The sequence below is a fragment of the Fukomys damarensis genome, unplaced genomic scaffold, assembly GCF_012274545.1.
Source record: "Fukomys damarensis isolate Sample0158 unplaced genomic scaffold, DMR_v1.0_HiC HiC_scaffold_31, whole genome shotgun sequence".
NCBI classification, from domain to species: domain Eukaryota; kingdom Metazoa; phylum Chordata; class Mammalia; order Rodentia; family Bathyergidae; genus Fukomys; species Fukomys damarensis.
This window is the reverse complement of record NW_022900943.1, coordinates 4,815,025-4,837,087: the sequence shown is the minus strand read 5'-3', so window position 1 is coordinate 4,837,087 and position 22,063 is coordinate 4,815,025. Positions and strand designations below refer to the sequence as shown.

Genomic DNA, 22,063 nt, shown 5'->3' with positions numbered 1-22,063 from the left:
CAAATTCACCCTTCTAGGCCACCTTTTCTGCAGCCGCATCCTGTTCTCAAATGGCACACAAAAAAACACATACTAATATATATGGAGAAAATGATAAATGTGACAAAATATCAAAACTGGATTAAGAGAGTCTTGTACTTTTTCTGTATGTTTCCAATTTTCACAAAATGAGACTCTTCCAAATGCTAGCTGAGTGGCAGAGGGCGGAGACAGAGATCAATTGGGAGCAGGCACAGGATCTCAGGCATCTGAGGACCAGCTAACACCGAGGGGACACCACGCTCTCAGGGTCACAGGCGCACCACAGCCAGAGGGACCGAGGCCCAGAGCAAGGTCAGTGCCCGAACACAGCCGGGACTCACACAAAGCGGCTCTCAGACCAGAGCGGCACCCTACACTGCTGTTCCTGCCTGACATCATCTTGGAGAAAGCAGAGAACCTGAGAGGGAGACAGAGGTCTGATGCAGAGTGTAAATTTTACCTGACTGGCCATTTACTTTCCCTGGCCTCCCAAAACCTGAGTCACTCCAAAAGAAACTGAAATGAACAGGGCCCAGGATTCAGCTCAGTGGTACCGCCGCCTGCCTTGCAAGAGCAAGGTCCTGAGTTCAATCCCCAGGACTAAAAAAAAAAGAAAATGAAATTCAACAAATGTCATGATCTTTAATTGACAACTTAGTGTGCTGGGGTTTTGGTTTTGGTGTGGATCTGTGTATGTGTGTCCATTCTCAATGGTGACAGCCATTCAAGAGCAAAGTGAAAATAGCTGCAAAGAACTAAAGCTCATTTTCATGAAAAATATGAGCCAATTGAAGGTGGGGGGCCAGGGATTTAGCTTAGTGGCACCACGCCTGCCTCACAAGCTCAAGATCCTGCGTTCAATCACCGGTACCAAAAAAGAAAAAGAAAAAGAAACTCTCCCCAAAGACGCTGTCCTCCTCGCCCACAGTCACAGCCCCTCACCAACACAGAAGGGAACAGAGACCACACCACAGCCAGCATCTTGGGCAAAGCAAATCAGATTCCTTCCATTAGTTAAAACAAACAACAGCAAAATGTTGGATTGGTGACAGATGTATAAGGCTCCAGGTTTTGTTTTGATGTGTTCTCTTTGCTGATTTTTTTTTTTTTTAAATAAAAAGCAAATCCCTAGCTAGGGGAAGGCTTGCTCACTTTTCACAGAAACTTCCTACCTCATCTTGGCCTGCCTTTCCTTGACACAAGGCTGCAGCGTCTTAGAAGAAAGCATGCGAGGACACTCAGCAAGCTGGGTTCCCTCCCTGCAAGCAGTGTGAATTTGGACCATGCGCTCACCGCTGGGGGCCACAGTGTCCTCCTCTGCAAACGCAAAGGACAGGCAGCCCCTGGCCTGTCCCCTCACAGAGGTGTTATGCGGAAAACGTGCCCGTTTTACAAAGCCGCCTTCTAAGTTGAAACGTCACACAGAGGAGGGGCTGCAGGTGGGACTGATGTCACCAAAGAGAGAAGGGCGAGCCCAGCTTCCCCTGGAAGGATGACACTGCTGCCCTCAGCAGCTCTGCTGCGTGCTCTGCAGCAGTCAGGGCAGAGACTGCCAAGCGGCATGTGTCAGCTCCACCATGTTCCTCCAAGTGAGGACCCACAGCAAAGGCAGGTGCTCGGTGTGACACAAGTTGTCTTTTTTTTTTTGAGACACGGTCTCACTATGTAGTTGAGACTGACCTGGAACTCACTGTGTAGCCAGGCTGGTCTCCAACTCACAGCAATTCTCCTGCCTCAGCCTCCTGAATGCTGGGATTATAGGCATGGGACACCCCGCCCAGCCCACAAGTTGGCTTTTAAAACATTACATTCTAAAACAAAAAATAATTTTTTAAAATGACATAAACTGGGGCCGGGGGTTTAGCTCAGTGGTGCCACTGCCTGCCTCCCAAGCACAAGGTTCTGAGTTCGATCCCCAGCGCCCCCCTAAAAAAAGGCAAAAACAAGTTTTCCTTTCATCTGCCTCTTCTGTGAGGAGGACAAGAAATCAAAGCCACTGAAGTCATCATTGTGTCTCCGCTCGGGCTGCAGCTCGTCCCAGGATCACTGTCAGTCTTCTCTGTGGCCGTGATGAGCAGCTCATGAACTTCTTATGGCAGGAACTGCCTTCACCCAGGGATGCTCAGTGAGGGTCTGGTAAGTGAATGACATGTCTACTGATTCTGTCAGCACCCTGGTGCCACGGTCTTCCTGTGCGGCACTTTACATCACGTGGGCAGACCGTGGAACACACCTATGTGCATTATTCACACAGACCCCGTTCACTAACGAGCAGCCCTCAGTAAATTCAAGGGATTTCCCTACAAACATCTATCAATAGGAGAAACAATGGAACAGAATGAAAAGCACATACACACTCCAGTAAATAAACCCCAGAGCTTAATCTTCTTCAGCTTTTCGATGTGTGGCTATTTTCATAGTTGATGTAAGTATTTATTCAGCCTGTGGTATGAAGCAGGCACATAAAATGGTTTTGCTATACAGGGGTACTACTGCTTAAAAAAAAAAAAAAAAAAAAAAAACAGCAGCAAACCTAAGCTAACAGTAAGGAGGCATAATGACAAATACATGCTATTTGTTAGGTTCTGGTTTGCTGGGCACAGAAAGGATCAAATTCTGCCCCACCCATCAGCTAAGAAGATAACAACTAGAGCCCCAAACCGCAAGAGCAATTCAAACCTGGGGCTTCTGTTTTCTAAAATGCAGTCACCTACAATAACTTCAAATACGCCATTCTATAACCCCTAATCTAAAATGATCACCACAGAAACCCATTCATACCATACCCGAATGGTCACTAAAGACTTTCTACACCTGTGAACTGATGGAATATCAAAGCAAAAGTAAACCATGTGTGAAATTCCTGTCAAACTCACGTTCTGTATGGTCCTTCTCAGTTAGTTAAGCACCAAAGTCTCTCTGGCTAAGATGGCAGAATAGCACAACTGAGGATCTGCTCATCTGATTTAGTGCCCAGAGGCACCAGACATTTTGAGGAAGGCCTTGATGTTAGTTTGGTGAGATAGCTCTAATACACACAGCTCTATCCTGTCCAGCATGTCAACCTGTCTTGAGCTAGGCTAGAGCACCCCCAGGAACACTGCTTCGCCAGCTTTCATCATGATGGAGTCACCATCAGCACCCTGAGTGACCCTGGGCACAGGATGAAATCTTTGTGTCACTTGTTTTCTTCATCTGCAAATCCAGAGTGACAAGACAGTTGTTAAAAGATTTTTAAAAGAACAAAATACAGATTAAGCACAAGTACCTGACCTGGCACAAAAAACATCCGAAAAGGGATCTCATTCATTTCTTCACCTCTAAGTTGGAAAAACGATGACAGAATGTATGAACATAACCAAATCCCCTTCCTCTCCCACTAGACTTTGGTCTCCTCCAAACAGGGATCATTTCTTATTTACTAATCTAAACCCAGCACTTAGAGTGCCTATCACATGCTCGCTAAAATCATTAACTTATTCCTACCATCTCTTTCCAGCTCAAACTTTCAAAGGATCTGTGGCTTCAGACATGGCACAGACTCAGATGCCAGTGTTTGTATGTCCCGTGTATGGCCACAGAGTAGCTGTCCTATGACAGCTGAAAAAATTACAAAAAGTGTAATGAAATCTCCAGTGGTTTTTAAATCCCTCCCTTACCTGCTAAAAATATCCGCTCCATGAGACCAAATATATTTTGTTCAGCATTATTTCCTCAGAGGTGGGTAAGAGCTTTGTAACAAATGTAAACATTTGCTGAATGAATGAATAACTGAATGAACAGAAGCTCTTTGCAAGTGTGAGTTAGGCAGAATTTACTAATTTTAGCAGCCTTTTTAATTAAATTCAAAGTAGCTGCATTAAGGTATGAAAAAATGTTTAAAAATAAAAACAACAGATGTTTGATCCCTGGGTGGTAAAAAAAATTCTTTTTAAAAATGCTACATTTATTTTGTACTGCAGGAAAATAACCAAAATCTTGGCACCTAAAAAGCTCATTTAATATGTCAGCCTAATCCAAACATATTCTGTATCTGCAAAGATGACTGTTCCCATTTGGTGTTTAAAAGTATTTTGACTACTAACCTCTGAACATAGAGATTTTTTAAAGATCATTTTAATGTGGTTTTAAGATACAGGAATGAGAAGATCAGTTCACTAAAATAATGACTTTTAACAAAGACAAGAACAAACGAGGGTTACACTGGAATAAAAACTCAGCCTCTATCCTTACAAACTGTTCAAAATTCATTCACTTGTAATTCAGGAAGAATACAGCTGTGGCTGCCAATGAATTCCAAAGGCTAAATGCGGGACGCAATGACTAGATGTTTAGACTTTATGGTCTGCGTCACAAAAAACCAAAATAACAAAACTGTCACTAACTCCACTGCAGCAGTGGAAAAGGTGGTCATATGAAGGTCACTTTCGGGAAGCCAGAATTTCTCACAACCGGCTCCAGAGCCTGTACAGTCAGAGGGGAAGGTCCAGGGCCGGCACCACCAGCTATTCAGGAGGGCACGCAACTTCGCTCATCAGTAAGACTGTGGTCACCCTAACAAAACAAGGCACCACAAAGAAGCCAGCGACGACGCGACAGGAGATGAGTCAACTACAATACCAGCCATCCTCGCCTGCCATTGTTCTGCAGTCTCCAAGGACACCTCACAGCAGCAGGAAACCAGCATGGCACCCCAGAAAGACCAGACTCCGCACAGCACAGCAGCTTTCTCCAATGACAGCACTCAGCTGTGGAAAGTTAAAGGAGGGGAGGGGTGCGGGGAAACCCTGGCAAGCTGGACAAGCAGCTTTTCATGAAGACGACATCATCTAACAAAACCTGCGGGTGCCTCGTGACATTTAACTCTGGTTTAAAAATTTTACACAGCTTTCCTTGCATCCTCACAGATTTCAAGAGAAACTCGTAATCATGCCCCCGGGAACTGCCGAATAAATACCACATACTCACAGATTTACAGCGGCTGTAACTTGGGAGGAAAGAATACAGTTCCACTATGAAGATGTCTTTTCCTCTCTTAAATCAGGTATTTTAAAAATGCAACAAGAAGAGACACTCTTCAGTACGAGAGCCAACAGAAAGATTCCATTTGTTTTATTCCCGAGCCTACAATGAGACTCTCAATTATCAGGTACAAGCACGGAAGCTGCCGGGGCTTCTTTGCAGAGCGGAATTTAAGACCTGTCAGCTAAAGCGCAGCCCCGTGCTCGGCTCCAGATCTGCGATGCTTCCGCGGGAAGGGAGGGAGCGAGGGAGGGACCGAGGGAGGGTTGCCAAAGCCCTGAGACTCCTGCGGCCCTGCTGCAGCTCACTTCTAATCCTCACTGCTCCGTTACCCTTCAGAAACAGGCAAGAAAAACACACACGGTCTGGATTTATAGAAACAGGACCTTCGAAGGATTTTTCACCTCATCTAGGGACCGATCTCTCGTCTAAAAGGGGGCAATGAAGGGAAAAAATAAATTCCTTTTTTGTTTTACGGAAAATGTGAGAACAAGGTGTGATTCCCAGGTTAGACTCAGATTTTTATAGACTCACAGACTTTTTCTTTAAAACATTAGGGAAGGGCTGGGGATTTAGCTCAGTGGTTCCGTCGCCTGCCTTGCAAGTGCAAGGATCCCGGTACCAACAAACAAACAAAAAAAAAACCATTAGGGAAAATCAATTTTTTTCCGTTTCTGGTCTAACAGGTTAAGTCCACAGACATTAAATTACTGAAGTGAATTAAAAACACATATGACACAACAGTCATACCACTGCAGTGGGAAATGGCACTTTTGAATTAATATTTCAGAAATATTATTTGAAGTGGTTTTGACGAAACTCAAAAGAAAAATAAGTCTTAGAGATGCTCAGAAAACCTAACAGCATGATTGTTAAGTTCAGCTACATTTTTCTGCTTTGAATAGCTAAAAGAGCTCCTGGCCAATGAGATTCAGTGACTTGGCAATTAACCTGTTTTACTAAGGGCTCTTGTACAAGAAGTGAAACATTTTCCTTATGGGGCTCACTACCTAGAGAATGGGGAAAAATCCTGGATGAAATCTCAGATCAGAAGAATGTAGGTTCTTAGGTAAAAGTTAAAGAAATCTAAAAAGAGTATGGGCTTTAGCGATAATGTAGTGACACTGCTTTAACTCTAACAAGTACAGCATACTAATTAAAATGTTAATAATAGGGGAACTCTGTACTAATTTTTCGGTAATTCTAAAACTGTTCTTTAAAAAAATAAAACTAGGACCAGGGATTTGGCTCAGTGATTCTGCTGCCTGCCTCACAAGCACAAGGACCCGAGTTCGATACCTGATATCAATCAATCAATCAATCAAACTGTATGCACCAGGTATGCTGACACATGCCTGTAGTCCCAGCAGTCAGGATTACAGGTATGTGCAGGAGAATCTAGCTTGTTTTTTTTCCATTTTCTGTTTATGTTGCTTTGGCAATTTTTACATCAAAATGCTTTCTTTCTTGGTTTGTGTTGCTGCTGTTATTAACCTCCTTTCCTGTATGTTCAAGCATGTTCTCAGTTCTCTTTATTTAAATGGGCTCATAAAGGTTTTCTCATAATTACCCTTCCTTTTTCCAGTTGGTGTCATGCTTAAGACACAGCAGCCTAAATGAAGAATACAGAATTATTTGCCCTAATATGCCCTTAATAAACAACAAAAAAAATTCTACTTTCTGTACTTCGGTATTAAAAACTAGCCATCCCCAAACCTGTGAGCCTCGGTCTCCACCTCAGCACAGTGTCACACGCAGACCTAGGTGAAGAACAGTGTGGAGGGAGCCCAGAGACCTTCTTCAATCCGCCCCTAACCAGCTGTCAGGGTTTAGCTCCAGGGTGACCGGACCATGGGAGCATTACTAGGAGTGAGATGCGCGTGCTGTGAGGAGGAGGGGCCTGGTCTGAGGAGCTGGACCACCGCCAGGGTGACCTGCAAAGGCACCTCCCTCCCGGCCACCCTGACAGGTGCAGCTTTCCTCCGCCAGGCCTCTGCCACACGTTCCTGCTCTGCAACCGGCAGACCACTGACTAAACCGTGAGCCAAAATAAACTCCTCCTCCCTTAAATTGTAGGTGTCCAGTGCTTCGTCCTAGCAACAAGAAAGTGACTGAGACACTAGCTCAACACCAATGTTAAGCCTAGAGTGTCTCACAAATCCATAAAGCTAAAAAAACATGGCAAAACAGGCATGCTGTCCTCCTCCCTGGTTTGATGGAGCAGGTCTCAGAAATGAGCATAAATAACATTTGCTTTCATTTGTTAAATTTAGAAAATATACATTTTTAAATTTTTAAAGGTATTTTATATTATAGTTAGTCATTGTAAAGTTACATGAAAATAACTATATCGTCAGGGTGGTGGTGCACACCTATAATCCCAGCACTCGGGAGGCTGAGGTGGGAGGGTTGCTGGGAGTTCAAGGCCAGCTTGAACTGCAGGACAAGACCCTGTCTCAAAAAACCAAAAACAAACAAAAAAAACTATATCAAAGTGTGTTGCACCTTAAGAGGAAAGATTTTACAAAGTAATGCTTCTTAATGCAACACTGCACGATAGCTGGTGTACGTATGTGTAATATTACATTTGTTTTGCACTTTGCAGCCTTACAAAATGCTTTCCAAAAATCACTTCACAGGTTAGACACATGTTACAAAATAAATTATTTATATGCAATGTATGAAAAAGCAACTCACAAAAAACAGAAAAAAAATCCTTACACTATTTTAGTGACTGAGTTTTACTGAAAGTACAGGATCCATCTGTGTATCTAAACAATATATTGTATTGATCTAATAAGAATGCTCTTTTAGACATGTATGCTTTAAACAGCCAATCATGGAATTAATTTTCTTATAGTGATTATACAAAATTATTTTAATCAAAGCAAATACACATCGCACATAGTATTTCTTTTAAATTGAGGCTAAAATTTATAAGTGGCAAAGAATCCTTTAAAGTCAGTGTGGTGGATTAACTAATGGTCAACTTGAACTGTCCAGCTGAACTGAGTCAGTGTGGCTCTGGGCATGGAAGACCACCTAAGGGTTGCTGCTGGAGGGGAACATGGGGGCTGCTGATTCTCTTTGGGAGGCTTGACACGGCTGGTTTCCTGATATGGATTTGGTCGTTGTCATAAGAGGAGCTCGGGTCCTCACTGTCACAAGGAATGACTGAGGTTCTGTCAGGGGAGTCCTTATCTTCAGGCTTGAGCATCGCTTTCTCGCTCCAGTGCAGATCCCTCAGCCTGGTGGCACAGACCCTTCATCCCAACAGCGCAGGCTTTCCCGATTCCTCCCCTGGCCCTCAGGCCTTCCCAAGGCAGATACTCGATGTGGACAAGCAGGACACAGTGCCGTGGGCTCCGGGCCTCCAGCTGGATTCACGGAGGACACTGCCTTGGGCTCCTGGCCTTCAGCGGGACTGTGCTGTGGGATCCAGGCCCTCGGCTGGATGCTTTGGGTCTCTAGTGTGTGAACAGACCTCCTTCCTCTACACCTCCACGTTTGACTGCTTGGGTGAATATTATATAATAACCCCATAAATTATGTGTTCCGTATTAAATCTATTCCCCTGGAAACCTTGACTACAACAGTGAGATTTGCAATGCAAAATTGTTTGAACACATACTTTACCTGCACACAAAGTCCAGTTACCCCTGCAGAAAACCTTCTTAAAGGCCAAAATAAACAGAAACCAAAAGCTTACAACTTCACTGCCTACAGGGAAGACCAAAATTATGACCACAACTCTCTGAACAGGGTGACTCATTAGAGCTACGAAGAGCTGGAACATTTGTAGCTCTAGCTGTACATTCTGCTAATAGTTAATAAAAATAGGCCCATTACTGACTTGAATATTTCCATTCTGGACAATCAAAATAAATAATATATAAATCCCAAATATCTCTTCAGTTTTAAGGAACTGCAGAGTCCTTCCAATTCGTGAGCAGCTATGAAATCTTCAGAGCATTTATTAAACATACCCAACACATGACACTGAATCATATATTACACGGAAATGTACCTAAACCAAGCGCCGCTATTCCTTTGAGGAGTACTGTGCATGTACTACAGACATACTGAGAGTCAAAAAGGGGAGGGAGGAAAAACTGAGAAAGTCTAAAAATGGATCAATTTTGAAGACATTAGTGGGAAGTTTGGCACATTGCAAAAGTTAAAACCCTAAGACCTATCTGTTTTGGGTTGTTTCATTCATCATTTAAAGTTGCTTTTATCAAGAGGTAGCTGGATGGAAGGGAGTGATGGAAGTGGGGTGGGAGGCACAGAAAAGAGGCAGGACGTTACCGTGGGCACTCAGCTCTCTGTGTCACCTGAGACCGACAGCTCACTTGCACGGCCTTCAGACGAAAACTGCTGCGGCTGAGAAATGGCCGGACACTCGCAATCTTGAGTGACGTTTACTTACCCAAACGACTGGACATCACTAAGTTATGCATGTGTGTGAAGTGACCACAGCACAAATCACTTTTTAACAAAGACACACTCACTTCCCAAAGACCTGTCTCACTAACCTTGTGAACATCACGAACATCACGACCGTCACCGTGCACCACGTGGGCAGGTGCTCATCTTTAGCAATCCGCTGCAGAGCCTCGCATTCTGCTTGACTACTTCCTGAACAGTCCAAGCTGAACAGCTGGGCCCTTTAAAATTCCTGCACTGACACCCAACTCCCAAGGTGCTGTGTAAGCCAAGAGGCTGGGCTGTGGGAGGTGAGGAGGCACCTCAGGAAGAGGCTGAGACAGACCAGACCGAGAGGAGCAGCAGCTCTCTGGTTCCTTGGTTTTGGACTTCCGGGTCCCCGAGAAGGTGACAGATCTGTTGTTTATAGACTTCCCAGGAATTCGGTTATAGCAGCCCAAACAGACTGACAGTTAATTAATTTAACTAATTCGTTAACTTAACGATACACATTGAGCACCTACTGTGCACCGAACCTGGTGCTTTGAGGCACGCTGCGTGCACCGTGATGGGCAAAGTAGACCAAGTTCATCCGGACGAACTCCGAGCAAAAAACACTAACAATTAACTACAGCCTCGAAGCAGAGTGGGACAAACAAACAGGGTCCCAAGACAGGGAACCGGAAGCGGGAGAGGTCAAGTATTAAGGAGGGAAGAAACAGCAGCTCCAGCGCAGGCAGCAGGAAGAAGGTCCGGCAGGGGCAGAGGACGGGCGGGAGACCTGCAGCGCAGGACCGGAGCAGCAAGCACGGGTCAGTGGGAAGCTGGAGGCCTGGGAGCTGGGCGAGCTGCCCACACCCCACACCCCACACCGGGGGACACGATCGCCCAGCTCCAGTCTGCAGAGATGAGGGCGCGGGCTTCATCCCCCAGAATGCAAACCGGGCCCCGGTGTTAAACGGGGACACCGTCCTCCTCTCTCCAAGGATCACTTTGTCCTACTTCAAATGCACTGTTAGGGAATAAATTATGAGAACAGCCCAAAACCCACCACCTTATGAACAAGATGCGTTGTGTCCATACAAATAATTATTCAGCCACACAAAGAAATGAAGTAGTGGTACACACTGCCGCATGGATGGGCCTCCAAAGCCAGGTAAGGAGCGACCCCGGGTGACTGCACCTAGGAGAAACATCTGCTGACGACCAGCGAAGTGGTCGGCGGAGGTGGGAACGGGCAGTGAGAGCAGAAAGGGCAAGGTATCTTTTTAGATCCGTAATCACATTTTAAATGACAATGCAGTGATGGCTGTATAATTCTGAAGATGTAACAAAATTCATTCGATTATATACTGAAGAGGTATGTATGGGATATAAATTAATAATGTAATAGAGCTATTCTTTTTTTCTTTTTTTTTTTTGAGACAGGGTCTCACTATGTAGTTGAGACTGACCTAGGACTCACTATTTAGCCCAGGCTGGTCTTGAACTCACAGCGATCCTCCTGCCTCAGCCTCCCAAGTGCTGGGATTACAGGTGTGTGCCACCACACCAATCTAATAGAGCTATTCTTTAAATGTTTTCAGTAGGGAAAATGGCATAAGAAATTTATTTTCCCTTCCCACCTTGAATCAAGGTTCAAATAAAGGGGTTTTTTTGTTTGTTTGGAGCTTTTTTTTGTTTCCTTTTCTTTTTGGCAGTACTAGAGATCAAACACAGGGCCTCCACATTGAGCTACATCCCTAGTCCTTTTCTGTATTTTTTTTTATTTTGAGACAAGGTCTCATTAAGTCACTAGGTTGCCCAGGCTGTGCTGAAATTTGTGACCCTCCTGCCTCAGCCTCCCAGAATGCTAGGGTTACAGATGTGCATCACCATGCCCTACTACATTTCTTTAATGTACCTTCCTACATAGCAGTTTTACTCTTTCTTTCCCTTATATAAAGTCTTACATAAAATTTCCCATGTATCCTTTCCTTTCTTAGTGATATATAAGATAATATCCATACCATCTTGGAGCTAACAAAATAACTGTCAACCTGGTTATGAAGATCAGGGTAGGGAGGAGGGAAAAGTTCCTGCTCAGAAATGGAGGGAAGAGTTGGGGCCAAAAAATAGCAAGGAAAACTGAAATCCAACGCTGCCTGTACTTGTTATTCATACTTTAACTAGTAAGAAAAAAAAGTATTAACTAGACATTTTTCCAAATATCATTCACTGATACCTCCTGTGATAGTTCAGTGATTGCATCAACTTGGGTAAGAAAGGCTCACCTAACTGGGTCAGCACAGTTCTGAGTGTGGCCGAAGGATTTACTGAACACAGAAGACCAGCCTGCGTGTGGGTGGCACCGACCAATATTTTTATGACTCCATGTGTGCAGCACCTAATGCTGATACTGGTCATGGAGAGTCGGTGCATGTACACAACACATCTTAATTCTTTTTATATCTTCTCACCCACCTCCTCCATTATCAAATGTAAGTGAAATTTTACATAATCCTCCCAAAAAATCTATGACAAGCTGAGGAAACTAAGGCTCACAGGATCCGCTCCAGGCCCCTCAGCTAGAAAATGGCTGACTAGGACTAGCGCTCAAGTCATCATGTCACGCAAAGTGAAGCCACACTGTGCGCTTAGCATATTTACTTTATTGTTTCACAGCCAGGTCTGACCATTACCAACAAACTGGCCTCTAAAACCACCCCTCACAACAGCTCCCAGAACTCTGTATGATAAAATTATGCAAGAGACCAAAAGCAAAGTCGATTAGAATCAGACGAAACCTGGGACAGACTCAGGTGGGCTCGGCCGCCACTACAGAAGCGAGGTGGGAGGGCTGGGGGAGGAAGGAAGGAGGTGGAATCAACGTCAGAAAAGGAAAACATGGAAACAAAGTCTTTGTAGATAGGGACAGGAGAGGGGTGGGAAGGAGGGCAGGAGAACAGTGATAAAATAAGAATCAAGAGATACCATATAGGGCCAGGGATTTAGCTCAGTGGTGCCACCACCTTCCTCACAAGCGTAAGGCCCCAAGTTCAATCCCCAGTACAGAAAAAAAAAAAAGATTTATCACATCGTATTGTACACCTAAAATGTACCAATAAAATTAATTTTAAAACTGAGGCAGGAGGATCGCTGTGAGTTCGAGACCAGCCTGGGCTACATAGTGAGTTCCAGGTCAGTCTCAACTACATAGTGAGAGCCTGTCTCAAAAAAACAAAAAGAAAAAATTAATTTAAAAAAAATAAAGTGTTGGGCCAGGGATGTCACTCAGCAGCACAGTACCTGGCTGGCAAGCGCCAGGTCCCGAGTTCAATACCTGGTACCAAAAAAGAAAAAAAGAAGAAGTGAAGTGTGAGGTCGGAGTATGGGCTGCCGTGCCCGACGGTGCTACCCCTCCTGCTCTGGGCCGTCTTAAGTCCAATGCTGCTATAATGTGTTGCTACAACCAAAGTGAGAGAACTCGCTACTGGGGACTTTCCCACAATTAAAAGGGAAACAACAAAAGTGTTTCAGAGACAATTTTAGAGAACATCGAGAAATAATCATGCCACAAACCTAAAAGAGTGAGACAAACTCCAGAATGGGTATGTGCTTTCATATGTGTCTTGAAATGCCCCAAAGACCCATGTGCTAAATGTCTGGTCCCAGGGTGGCACACCTAAGGCATGCATGAGCTGCACCACTGAAAGCTCTAAAAGGTCCGCCAGCACTGCTCTGGCAGATGGGTCCTGGTCGGAGGAATCAGATCACTGGGGTCAGCAGAACCCACTCCCCTCCCTCTGCTTTACCTCCCAGCAATGTGGTGAGGTGTTCTGCTATACTACATGCTCCTGTCGTGATGTGTTTTCTTTCTTTCTCTCTCCCCTATACTTCCTCCCCTAGCGACTGAATCCAGGGAGCACTGGCTGAGCTATCCCCCCAGCCTCAAATCATAGGTTAAACAAATCCCAAATGGGGGGCACTCTACAAAATAACTCACAACCACTTAAAAGTCTCAAGGTTGGGCTGAGGATTTAGCTCAGTGGTGCCACTGTTTGCCTCACGAGTACAAGGTCCTGAGTTTAATCCCCGGTACCAAAAAAAAAAAAGAGTCTCAATATCATCAAAAATAAAATTTGTCCAAATAGTTTCTCTGGTGCAAAAAACTGAAAGTCTAAATAAGGTTCAGGGCCGGGAATTTAGCTCAGCGGTTTGGTGACCTGCCTTGCAAGTGCAAGGACCCGAGTTCAATCCCCGGTACCAAAAAATAAATAAATAAATAAGGTTCAAATGGTATAATTGATGGTCTTTGTAAACAGGGAAGGGTGGAGGGGGTGAAGGGAGGGAGGGCAGGGGAGTGGGGAACATTAGAACCAAGTTATGTCATGTAAAGGTACAAGATCCCAATAATAAATGTAACTGTATTGTTTGCTTTAAATGTACCAATAAACTTAATGGGGAAAAAAACTGAAGTCTGTGACACTGTCACAATCAAGAGCCTAAGGAGACATGACAATGATGAAATGCAATGCTTCATGCTAGACAGGATGCTGGGACAGAAAAAGGTGAAACTAAAGAAACCTGAATAAAGTGTGCACTTTAGTTAATAATAATGTACCTGTTAGTCTGTTTTAGCTACTGTAATAAATTTCAGAGGATTAATCTAAAAGGAGGAAAGGTTTACTTTAGTTCACAGTCCATGGTCAGTTTGAGCCTGTGGTACGGTACCACTTCATGGCAGGAGCACAGTACAGAGCAAACCCACTCACCTTGTGGCAGGGTCCCTGATCCCCTCCGAGAGCACACACACCCCGCCCACGACCCGAAATCTCTTACTAGATCCTACCTCTTATAATAGCACAAAGCTGAAGACAGTGCCCTTAACATGGGGGCTTTGGGGTACAATCCAGATTCATGCTGGGTTATTAACTGTGACAAAGGTCATACGCTAATTTAAGAAATTAATAAGGAAAAATGGTTTTGGTGTATACAGGAACTCTCTGTGCTATTTTCACAATAATTCTGTAAATCTGAAGTGGTTCCAACATAAAAGTTATTTTTCTCTTAATCACAAGTAATTTTTAATCCCATAATCATTCGGCATAAACATTAAAACCTCTGAACAAAATAAAGATTCCTAATTCTAACATAAACATATCAGTTTGAAGAAAATACTAAGTAAATATGATAAAAGATTAGGGTATACATAATTTAAAACTATCAGAACATAAGAGAAACTGAAAAAAGTTAAACAGACTAGAAGACTAGAAGTCATATGAAAGGAAATGTGCTAAATAATGATAAGAAAGAAAAAATTAAAACAATAAAAGAAGTATCATTTAACCAGCAGAACTACTTTTCAAAAATGCCCCATGATAGCAATGCTAGTTTAAGCCACTTCATCATACAGTCCTAGCAGCCCGGCAAACGAATGAAACTCCCTGCAAAGTGCTACAGACTGAATTGTGTGTCCTCACCACCACCTATAAATTCACTGTTGGAGCCCTGCCCCACAATGTGGTAGCACTGAAAGATGGGGCCTGTGGATGAGGTCACGAGGGTGGGCCACACCGTTGGGATTGGCACACTTGTAAGAACAGACTCAGTTTGTCCGTCTCACCCCACGACCCCCATGAGACCCAGCAAGAAGGTGCCTTCGACAAGCCAGGCAGAAAGACCTCACCAAACCCAACCCTGCTAGCACCTGAATCTCAGACTTCTAGACTCCAAAATGCTGAGAAATTACAAACTGTTGTTTCAGCTGGCCAGCCAGTCAACCCAAGGTGACCAATACAGAAAGGCAACTTAAATATGTAAAGAATAAACAGGCCAGGGATGTAGCTAACGGGCACTGTGCCTGCCTGAGAAGCACAAGGTCCTGAGTTCAATTCCCAGTACTGAAAAAAAAAAAAAAACAATAATAATAATAAATATATTCAGCCTAATCTAATAATCCTACATCTGTAACGTTAACCTTCAGAAATAATTCAAAAAATATGACAAGGCTACACACATGAAGAAAAGGTATCACTTAGTTTTTAAGTCATTAAACCAGTAACAACCTTAATTAATGTCTAACAATTGAACAGTAAACTGGTATTCTACTTGATCTAATTTAATGTAATTCAAAATTATTACAAAAACTATATAAGCTTATATCGTAAGTGCTTATATAATTCAGTGCAAATCAAAACCAAAAATCTTCAATATGAGGCCAACCATCTACATAAACATGGACAAGTATTAAAATAATTTGTTGGAAAAATTTTCTCTTAATGTTTCAAGAAATAAACTCAAAAGTGTATTTGACAGTAATGTTAGATTCTTTTTAAGCATAATCATATCCAAACTCTTTAATTCCCCCAGAGACTTTTAAAAATTCTGACCATGAAAAGTACTCTCCCCAAAATATGAATAAATATTTACATTTTATACACAAGAACCATCAAATTTTTGCTATAACACACTTTTTATTGAATCATTACTTACATAGACATGGTTTCCAAGGCATCTTCAAAAATGTCCTGGTGGGGAATAAAGAAAATACAGTGAGTTTCATAACCAAGAACTTCTTTCTTCAGAACTTTAAATGTAAAAAAAAAGTACAAGTATGGGTGGTGCCGTGGGAAGGTTAGGTACACAGCACCATTGCTCCCATGGAACTACTGTGTCAGTTTAAGTGAGGTTTATTTTTATTGTCACTAAAACTGGTAAAAATAGCCTGCAATCAAAGTGGGCTTACTTCCAGAGTTCCATTTCACTCCTCAGGCCGATTCATCCCAGACACAGGATACAATGAATAAGGAGCAGAGTCTGCCCAAGTGTGTCTTTCCTTTCCACAAGGAGCAAGCCCCCTGCCTGCGCTTCCTGTGTGCTGAGACGGCAGGCGTGCTCCACCACGCCCAGCTCCCTCACTTCACCAGAGGACCTCACAAAACGTAGGGAAACCAGCTCTCTCTGGAAAAGGAAAGAACACTAATATTCTTATCAAAACAAGAACTACCCTCAAAATATGAAAAACAAAAGAGTACCAAGTACAGCTGGGAGTGAATTGCATGCCTATAATCCCAGTACTTGGGAGGGTGAGGCAGGAGGATAGCCAAGAGTTGGAGGCCAGCATGGGCTACATAATGAGTTCAAGGCCAGCCTGAACTGCATAGTGAGACCCTGTCTCAAAAAACCAACTCCCCTCAAAAAAATCAAGAAACCTTCACTCCATTTTATTGAAACAGTAATCACATGCTGAGAGTTCTAAGACATACGTGTCTATGAAAACCAGAAAAAAAGATATTTTTTTTTTTAATTTTAAAGAAAGGTAAAGAACAAAAATGTGCTGAGTAGCTATCACGCTCCAGGAACTTTACAAAAGTTATGTCATGTGCTCATCCCCATTTACAGCAAGTAAATTCAGCTGTAGGCAATTACCTGCCCAACCTTACACCCTGACAAGTGAGGGAACTGGGACTCAATCTCAGGTTTCTTCAACTCCAAAGCGTTCTTTCTAATGGTAATAAAATCTCTCCAAAGCCTGGAAATGAGGCATCCATGGGAAGGAAGTAGGACCGGAGGGATTAGCATATCCTCCCAACGCCATATTGCAGCATGTTAACAAACCCTTCTGAAGCCTTTTTTACACTCTAAAAGGGTATACTTGTGTTTGACTTGCTATTCGCTAACTGATCAGAGTCCCAACACTATGAAGTTACAGGTATATTTATGGAATTCGGAATGACTAAAAAGCTTACCACAAAGATTATAGTTTCACTTCTCTGCAGGATACTGCCTAGCCTTACGTACTGGGAATCTTTAATCTAACATTTTCTGTTTCTGTAAAACATGTGAACAACCAGCTCCTCACACACTCTGAATAAGTTCACCATGTCACTAATTTCCTCCCTGATGGGTTAAAATGTTTATATATTCATCACCAGGCATGGTGGCACACACCTATCATCCCAGCAGTCGAGAGGCTGAGGCAGGAGGATCACTGTGAATGGGCCACATAGTGAGTTCAAGGCCAGCATGAACTACATAGGGAGACCGCCTAAAAAAAAAAAATGTATATGCCCATTTACCTTTATGAGTCATATTTCTAATTTTGTGAAAGTATAACTTGATATCAATAGAGAAATAGCTAAACAGTGGGTCCGAAAATGCAAGTTTCCCAGCTCCTCGGGAAAAATAATGTGGGTCCCACCTGAGGGAGGAAATGCCGAGGTCAAAGAAGCTGCGACTCTACCTCTTCTACCACGTCCCGTGGGAGTCGCTCAGGGTCCCCACATCCAACTCCAGTCCCATCCCTTTTGTGCTGCCGCCTCGGGGAGCCCCCCATCAGGACCCCCAGATCCACACCCACTGCTAGCCCACAGGCTCCTGCGCAGCACTGAGAGCCCCTCCTCTAGAGCATGACCACAGCTTTCCACCTAGTCTTTCTGCTTCTCCACACTCAATGTCCCGGTACTACTCCAGCGCAGCTTTTCATTTCCAGCGATTAATAATCTGCCTTCTTTAACCTCCTCCACACTGGGTGGGCTCAGCGTGTGTACACACTGGTTAGAGCACATACAGTCCCCGGGCACAGTGGCACACACCTGCACTCCCAGCTATCAGGGAAGCGCGGAGTGGAGGATCACAGGTCTGAGCCCCACCTGGGCGACTTAGGGAGCCCTCGTCTCCAAAATTAAAGAGGGCTGAGGACGTACTTCTGTGGTAGAGAGCTTGTGTAGTATGCACAATGCCCTGGGTTCAATGCCCGGAAGCAAAACTAAAAAAGAAAAGACAAACATGTAGTCAAAGATGTAACCCCCTCCAAGGTACCCACTTTTCCTCCAGTTTAATGAAAGTACAACAGGAAAGCTCAAGCTGATGACAAACAGGATGTGCTCATAGGAATGCCTATCCTAATTTCTCCCCTGAAAGCAGCTGCATCTGACTTCCCCCTTCCATGGAGGCTAACCCTGAGGGACTACTTTGAACATTTCCATCGAACCAGATCTGACCCCTCATTTACATCAGGCACCCACCTTTTTCAAGAGCCTATTTTGACTCCCTGGCCAGAGTCCAGGACCATTATACACTCTACATCCACTTGACAGACCAGCACAGCACTTTATTTCAAAGACACTCAGCAAATAATTCTCAGCTGACTGTCCGGCTGAGGATCCTTGTTTTAAGGTGGAAGGTCTTTACCTTGAGAAGTTTCATTTTGCACTTCAGTAAAGGGCACGTGTTAGGGGCAGGATTCCCAGGAAGAGCTCCCAGCTGACACATAACACACAAGGGCCTGCTCCCTGCTGCAAGGGTCACCTGCAGCACAGGGTCACAGACACTGACCCAGAGTGGGGGGGGGTGCCTCAAATTCTATGGTACTTTTCATCTTAACCTGTCAACTTTGTTGTCTTCTGAGTAGCAAAAATGCATGCCAGTTCACTTAAATGATAGCAAGTTCTTAATAAATGTTTGAGAATTGGAATAAAGGTACTGACGAAAAAGATCTTTACAATATTTTTATCCCCAGGGGAGAAGAGCAAAGATGACAAATATTCTACCAACAGTGATCTCAATACTATGTATCACTTTCCAGAAACCAAACAAACTTACAACCTTTTCAGATCTACACGCTTAGAATAGGAATTCAGGGCAAATATTACTCCATGAGAGAAAGCAGTAGGAAACAGGAGCTGAATCACGACGTACCCACAGAGTTCACCTGCTTCTGTAGGATCTTCTCTCCCTCCCTCCCCCCCCGTTTCCTCCTCCTCATCTGTTCCCACCTCCCTTTCCGCTTCTTCACATGGTTACCGTCATGTGCCCATGAGCAGGTGCTACCAGGTCCTCATCTAACTGCTCTTTAGCACTCACGACGAGGGTGGGGGCTTGCGGGTACCTTCGTCCTGCATGAGGCCCAGCCTCACCCACCTCCACACAGCCAGGCCCTCCGCCCCGGCATGTTCACCCACCGACCTGTCCCACAGTCAAAGACACTGGGTGTCTGGCACAGGGACCCGGAGCTCCAGTGCTGCTGAGAATTGGGCATGTATAAATTCTACGTACTCTAGAGTATGTGCGAATCATTCCAGGGAGATGAGACTTGAAAGCCTGCCCTCGCTTCCCCGGGACAGGGCAGGGATGAAGAGCCATGCGTGGCCTCTGGAGTCCTAGGGACTGCAAACACTCCTCACTACGGCATTTCCCTCCTAATCCGGACAGCCAAAATACCAGACTGACCTAGTTGTTATGCTGTACCACTGTCGCGACACACCACGACTCCTCAGATACTAAGCAACAGAGAGGGAGTACTGCTAGAGGAAGGAATCCTGCAAGAAATATGCAAATGCAAGTGACATCACTCCTTATAATAACTTGAATAAAGTAATGATTTTTCTAAATCCAGATTAATTTGAAATACATCTTTATCATGTGCCCATTAATTGACATTTACAAAAACTAAGTGACCACACATGCACAGCTCTTCTGTCAGGAATTATCTTTTACTGTTTCTTTGTTTGTTGTTTTTTTAGAGGCAGGGTCTCCCTTTGTAGCTCAGGCTGACCCTGAACTCACTATGTAGCCCAGACTGGCCACAAACTCGAACTCAAGGGGATCCTCCAGTCTCAGCCTCCTGAGTGCTGGGACTACAAGCATGTGGCACCACACTCAGCTGAATTATTTTCACTCAGCTCCCATCTGTCATGCAATTCTTCATAATCTACTTGCTATGCTCACAATTAAGCTCACTGCCTTCTGAAACATTTAAATTCTCCAACTGGATTCCAAGGGCTACCACAGGTTGCATCTTACAGGTACTGCTATAATTTTTTTTCTTTGAGAGAGGTAGCCTCAATGTTTTCTGAAGGCAAATGTAAAATCAAATTCAGTGTCCCCATTACTGGGTCCTGGGCTGGATGGGCACAAAGATCAGTGCTCCTGAAGTATTATCACCATGAGAGTAATATATACACTGTCAATGCAGCACAGCGGAAAGCATGAATTCAGATTCTGAAGGTAGATCTGTCTGGCTCTGGATCTTGGCTCCATCCCTGAGACCTAGCCCTTTTAATCCTCCACTTCCTGGTGAGGATTCTAATGGCTTCCCAGGGCTGCTGCAAGGGATTAGTGAGATAATGTACAGGTCTGACTTGTTTCTGCACTGGATCCCCGTTTAATGAGTATTACCTAAGTGACTATACTTGTCATAATCTTATTGGTTGTTCACAGTTTTGTCCACCTTGTGATTTCTCATCGGATCAATATTACCTAAGAGACTGTACTTGTAATCTTACTAGTTGACTAGAGTCTGTCCCACCTTGAACACACCTCACCTCGTGGCTTTGTCCCATAAAACACCTGTGAGAAGTTGGCTGAGCCGGTAACCCACTTTCCAGTCCCAGAATTCATTCTTCGATTTAGAGAACACGAACTCGGACTTCGGATCATCTGGCAAGTTTGGGAGTTGCATCTCTTGCCCCCATATCACACTCACATACAGAGAACTGGGACGCTTTATCATACTTCCTCACCTTTTGCACACCAAAGATTGAACCTCTTTTAGAAACGAGAACTCAGAGTATCTGTAGCAAAAAAAAAAGGATTCAAAGTGCTAACTCCCTTCCCTTCTCCCATCTTCCAGCGCCCTTGCCTCCTCCTCCACACTCCCTTCTCACTCGCAGACAGTGTAGTTCCAGGTCTGGGCTCTCTCTGTTCACCAGGGAGCAGTGGGGACCTCTGAGCACCTGCCTCCTAAGAAGTAAAGTAGGAAGGCTGGCATAGGCTCCATCCCCTACTCAAAACCTTACATTCTTTTAATTCAGGAGAAAATGCCCCCAAGAAAGTAGCCCCTTGTCCATCACACATACCAAAACAAAATCCCTCAGGGAAGGCTATCTTCAGAGGGACTACTCCAAGTGGAGTGCTGGGGCTCCCAAAGGCCACAGCAAGATAAAACACCAGGCAAGGAGAGCCATTCTCATAGTGATTCTTTGGAATTTCTGCAAACTTCTAGCCAAGCACAGGGTAACCGTGAGAATAAAAATGAACCACCAAACCAGGCATGGTAGCAAGTACCCTTAATCCCAACACTTGGGAGTCTGAAACAGGAGCACTGAGAGTCCAAGGCCAGCCTAGGCAACATGGCAAGGCTCTCAAACAATCAAAAGGGGGACACCACGAAAATAACCAGCAGATGTCGCTCTCACGAAAAAAATTCAATTGGATAGCAGGGCTTCAATCTCCACTACATGTAAATAAGCTTGTTTTAAAAGTGAAAGTTAATTTTATGATTTTACAAAGGGAAAATGGTTTCTCCCTTTTGCATTTCCTTACAAATATAAAGTGAAGTTACAGCTTAAGGCAGAAGCTAAGCTCTAAGGTTCATACTTTTAAAAATCATGTACAGCTAAAATTCACATTGAGCAAAGACCTTTTAATGGTAATTCCTGGGTTTTTTCCCAATTTTTATTTTACATCAGTGCATGTCTGCAGTGTATGACGACCACATTCCCTTGGGGAGCTGGTACATGTGCAGAACACACCTCAATTCTTTTTTCATGTGCTTCCCCCGCCTCCTCCTACCTCCTGCTGTTCCTGGTCCCCTTCCCATTTACAAAAGATC

The 22,063-nt window shown here is 44.1% G+C and overlaps 1 protein-coding gene across 5 annotated transcripts in view; it reads right to left on the bottom strand.

The window, feature by feature from the left end:
* The window catches only part of Ttc39b (tetratricopeptide repeat domain 39B), an 83,729-nt gene extending 65,668 nt beyond the window's left edge, over positions 1-18,061 (bottom strand). For 2 of the 5 annotated variants that reach the window (XM_010630956.3, XM_010630958.3), the window contains exon 1: positions 4,990-5,285. Coding sequence is in view for 2 of the 5 variants with exons in the window: in XM_033757666.1 (XP_033613557.1) it covers positions 15,943-15,950 (8 nt within the window). In the remaining 3 variants the exon portion in view is untranslated. Of the gene's footprint in view, positions 1-4,641; positions 4,722-4,989; positions 5,286-15,942; positions 15,978-18,044 lie in introns of those variants that run through there. The other 3 variants (XM_033757666.1, XM_010630955.3, XM_033757665.1) reach the window with 3 other exon arrangements.
* Positions 18,062-22,063: the final 4,002 nt, after the last annotated feature.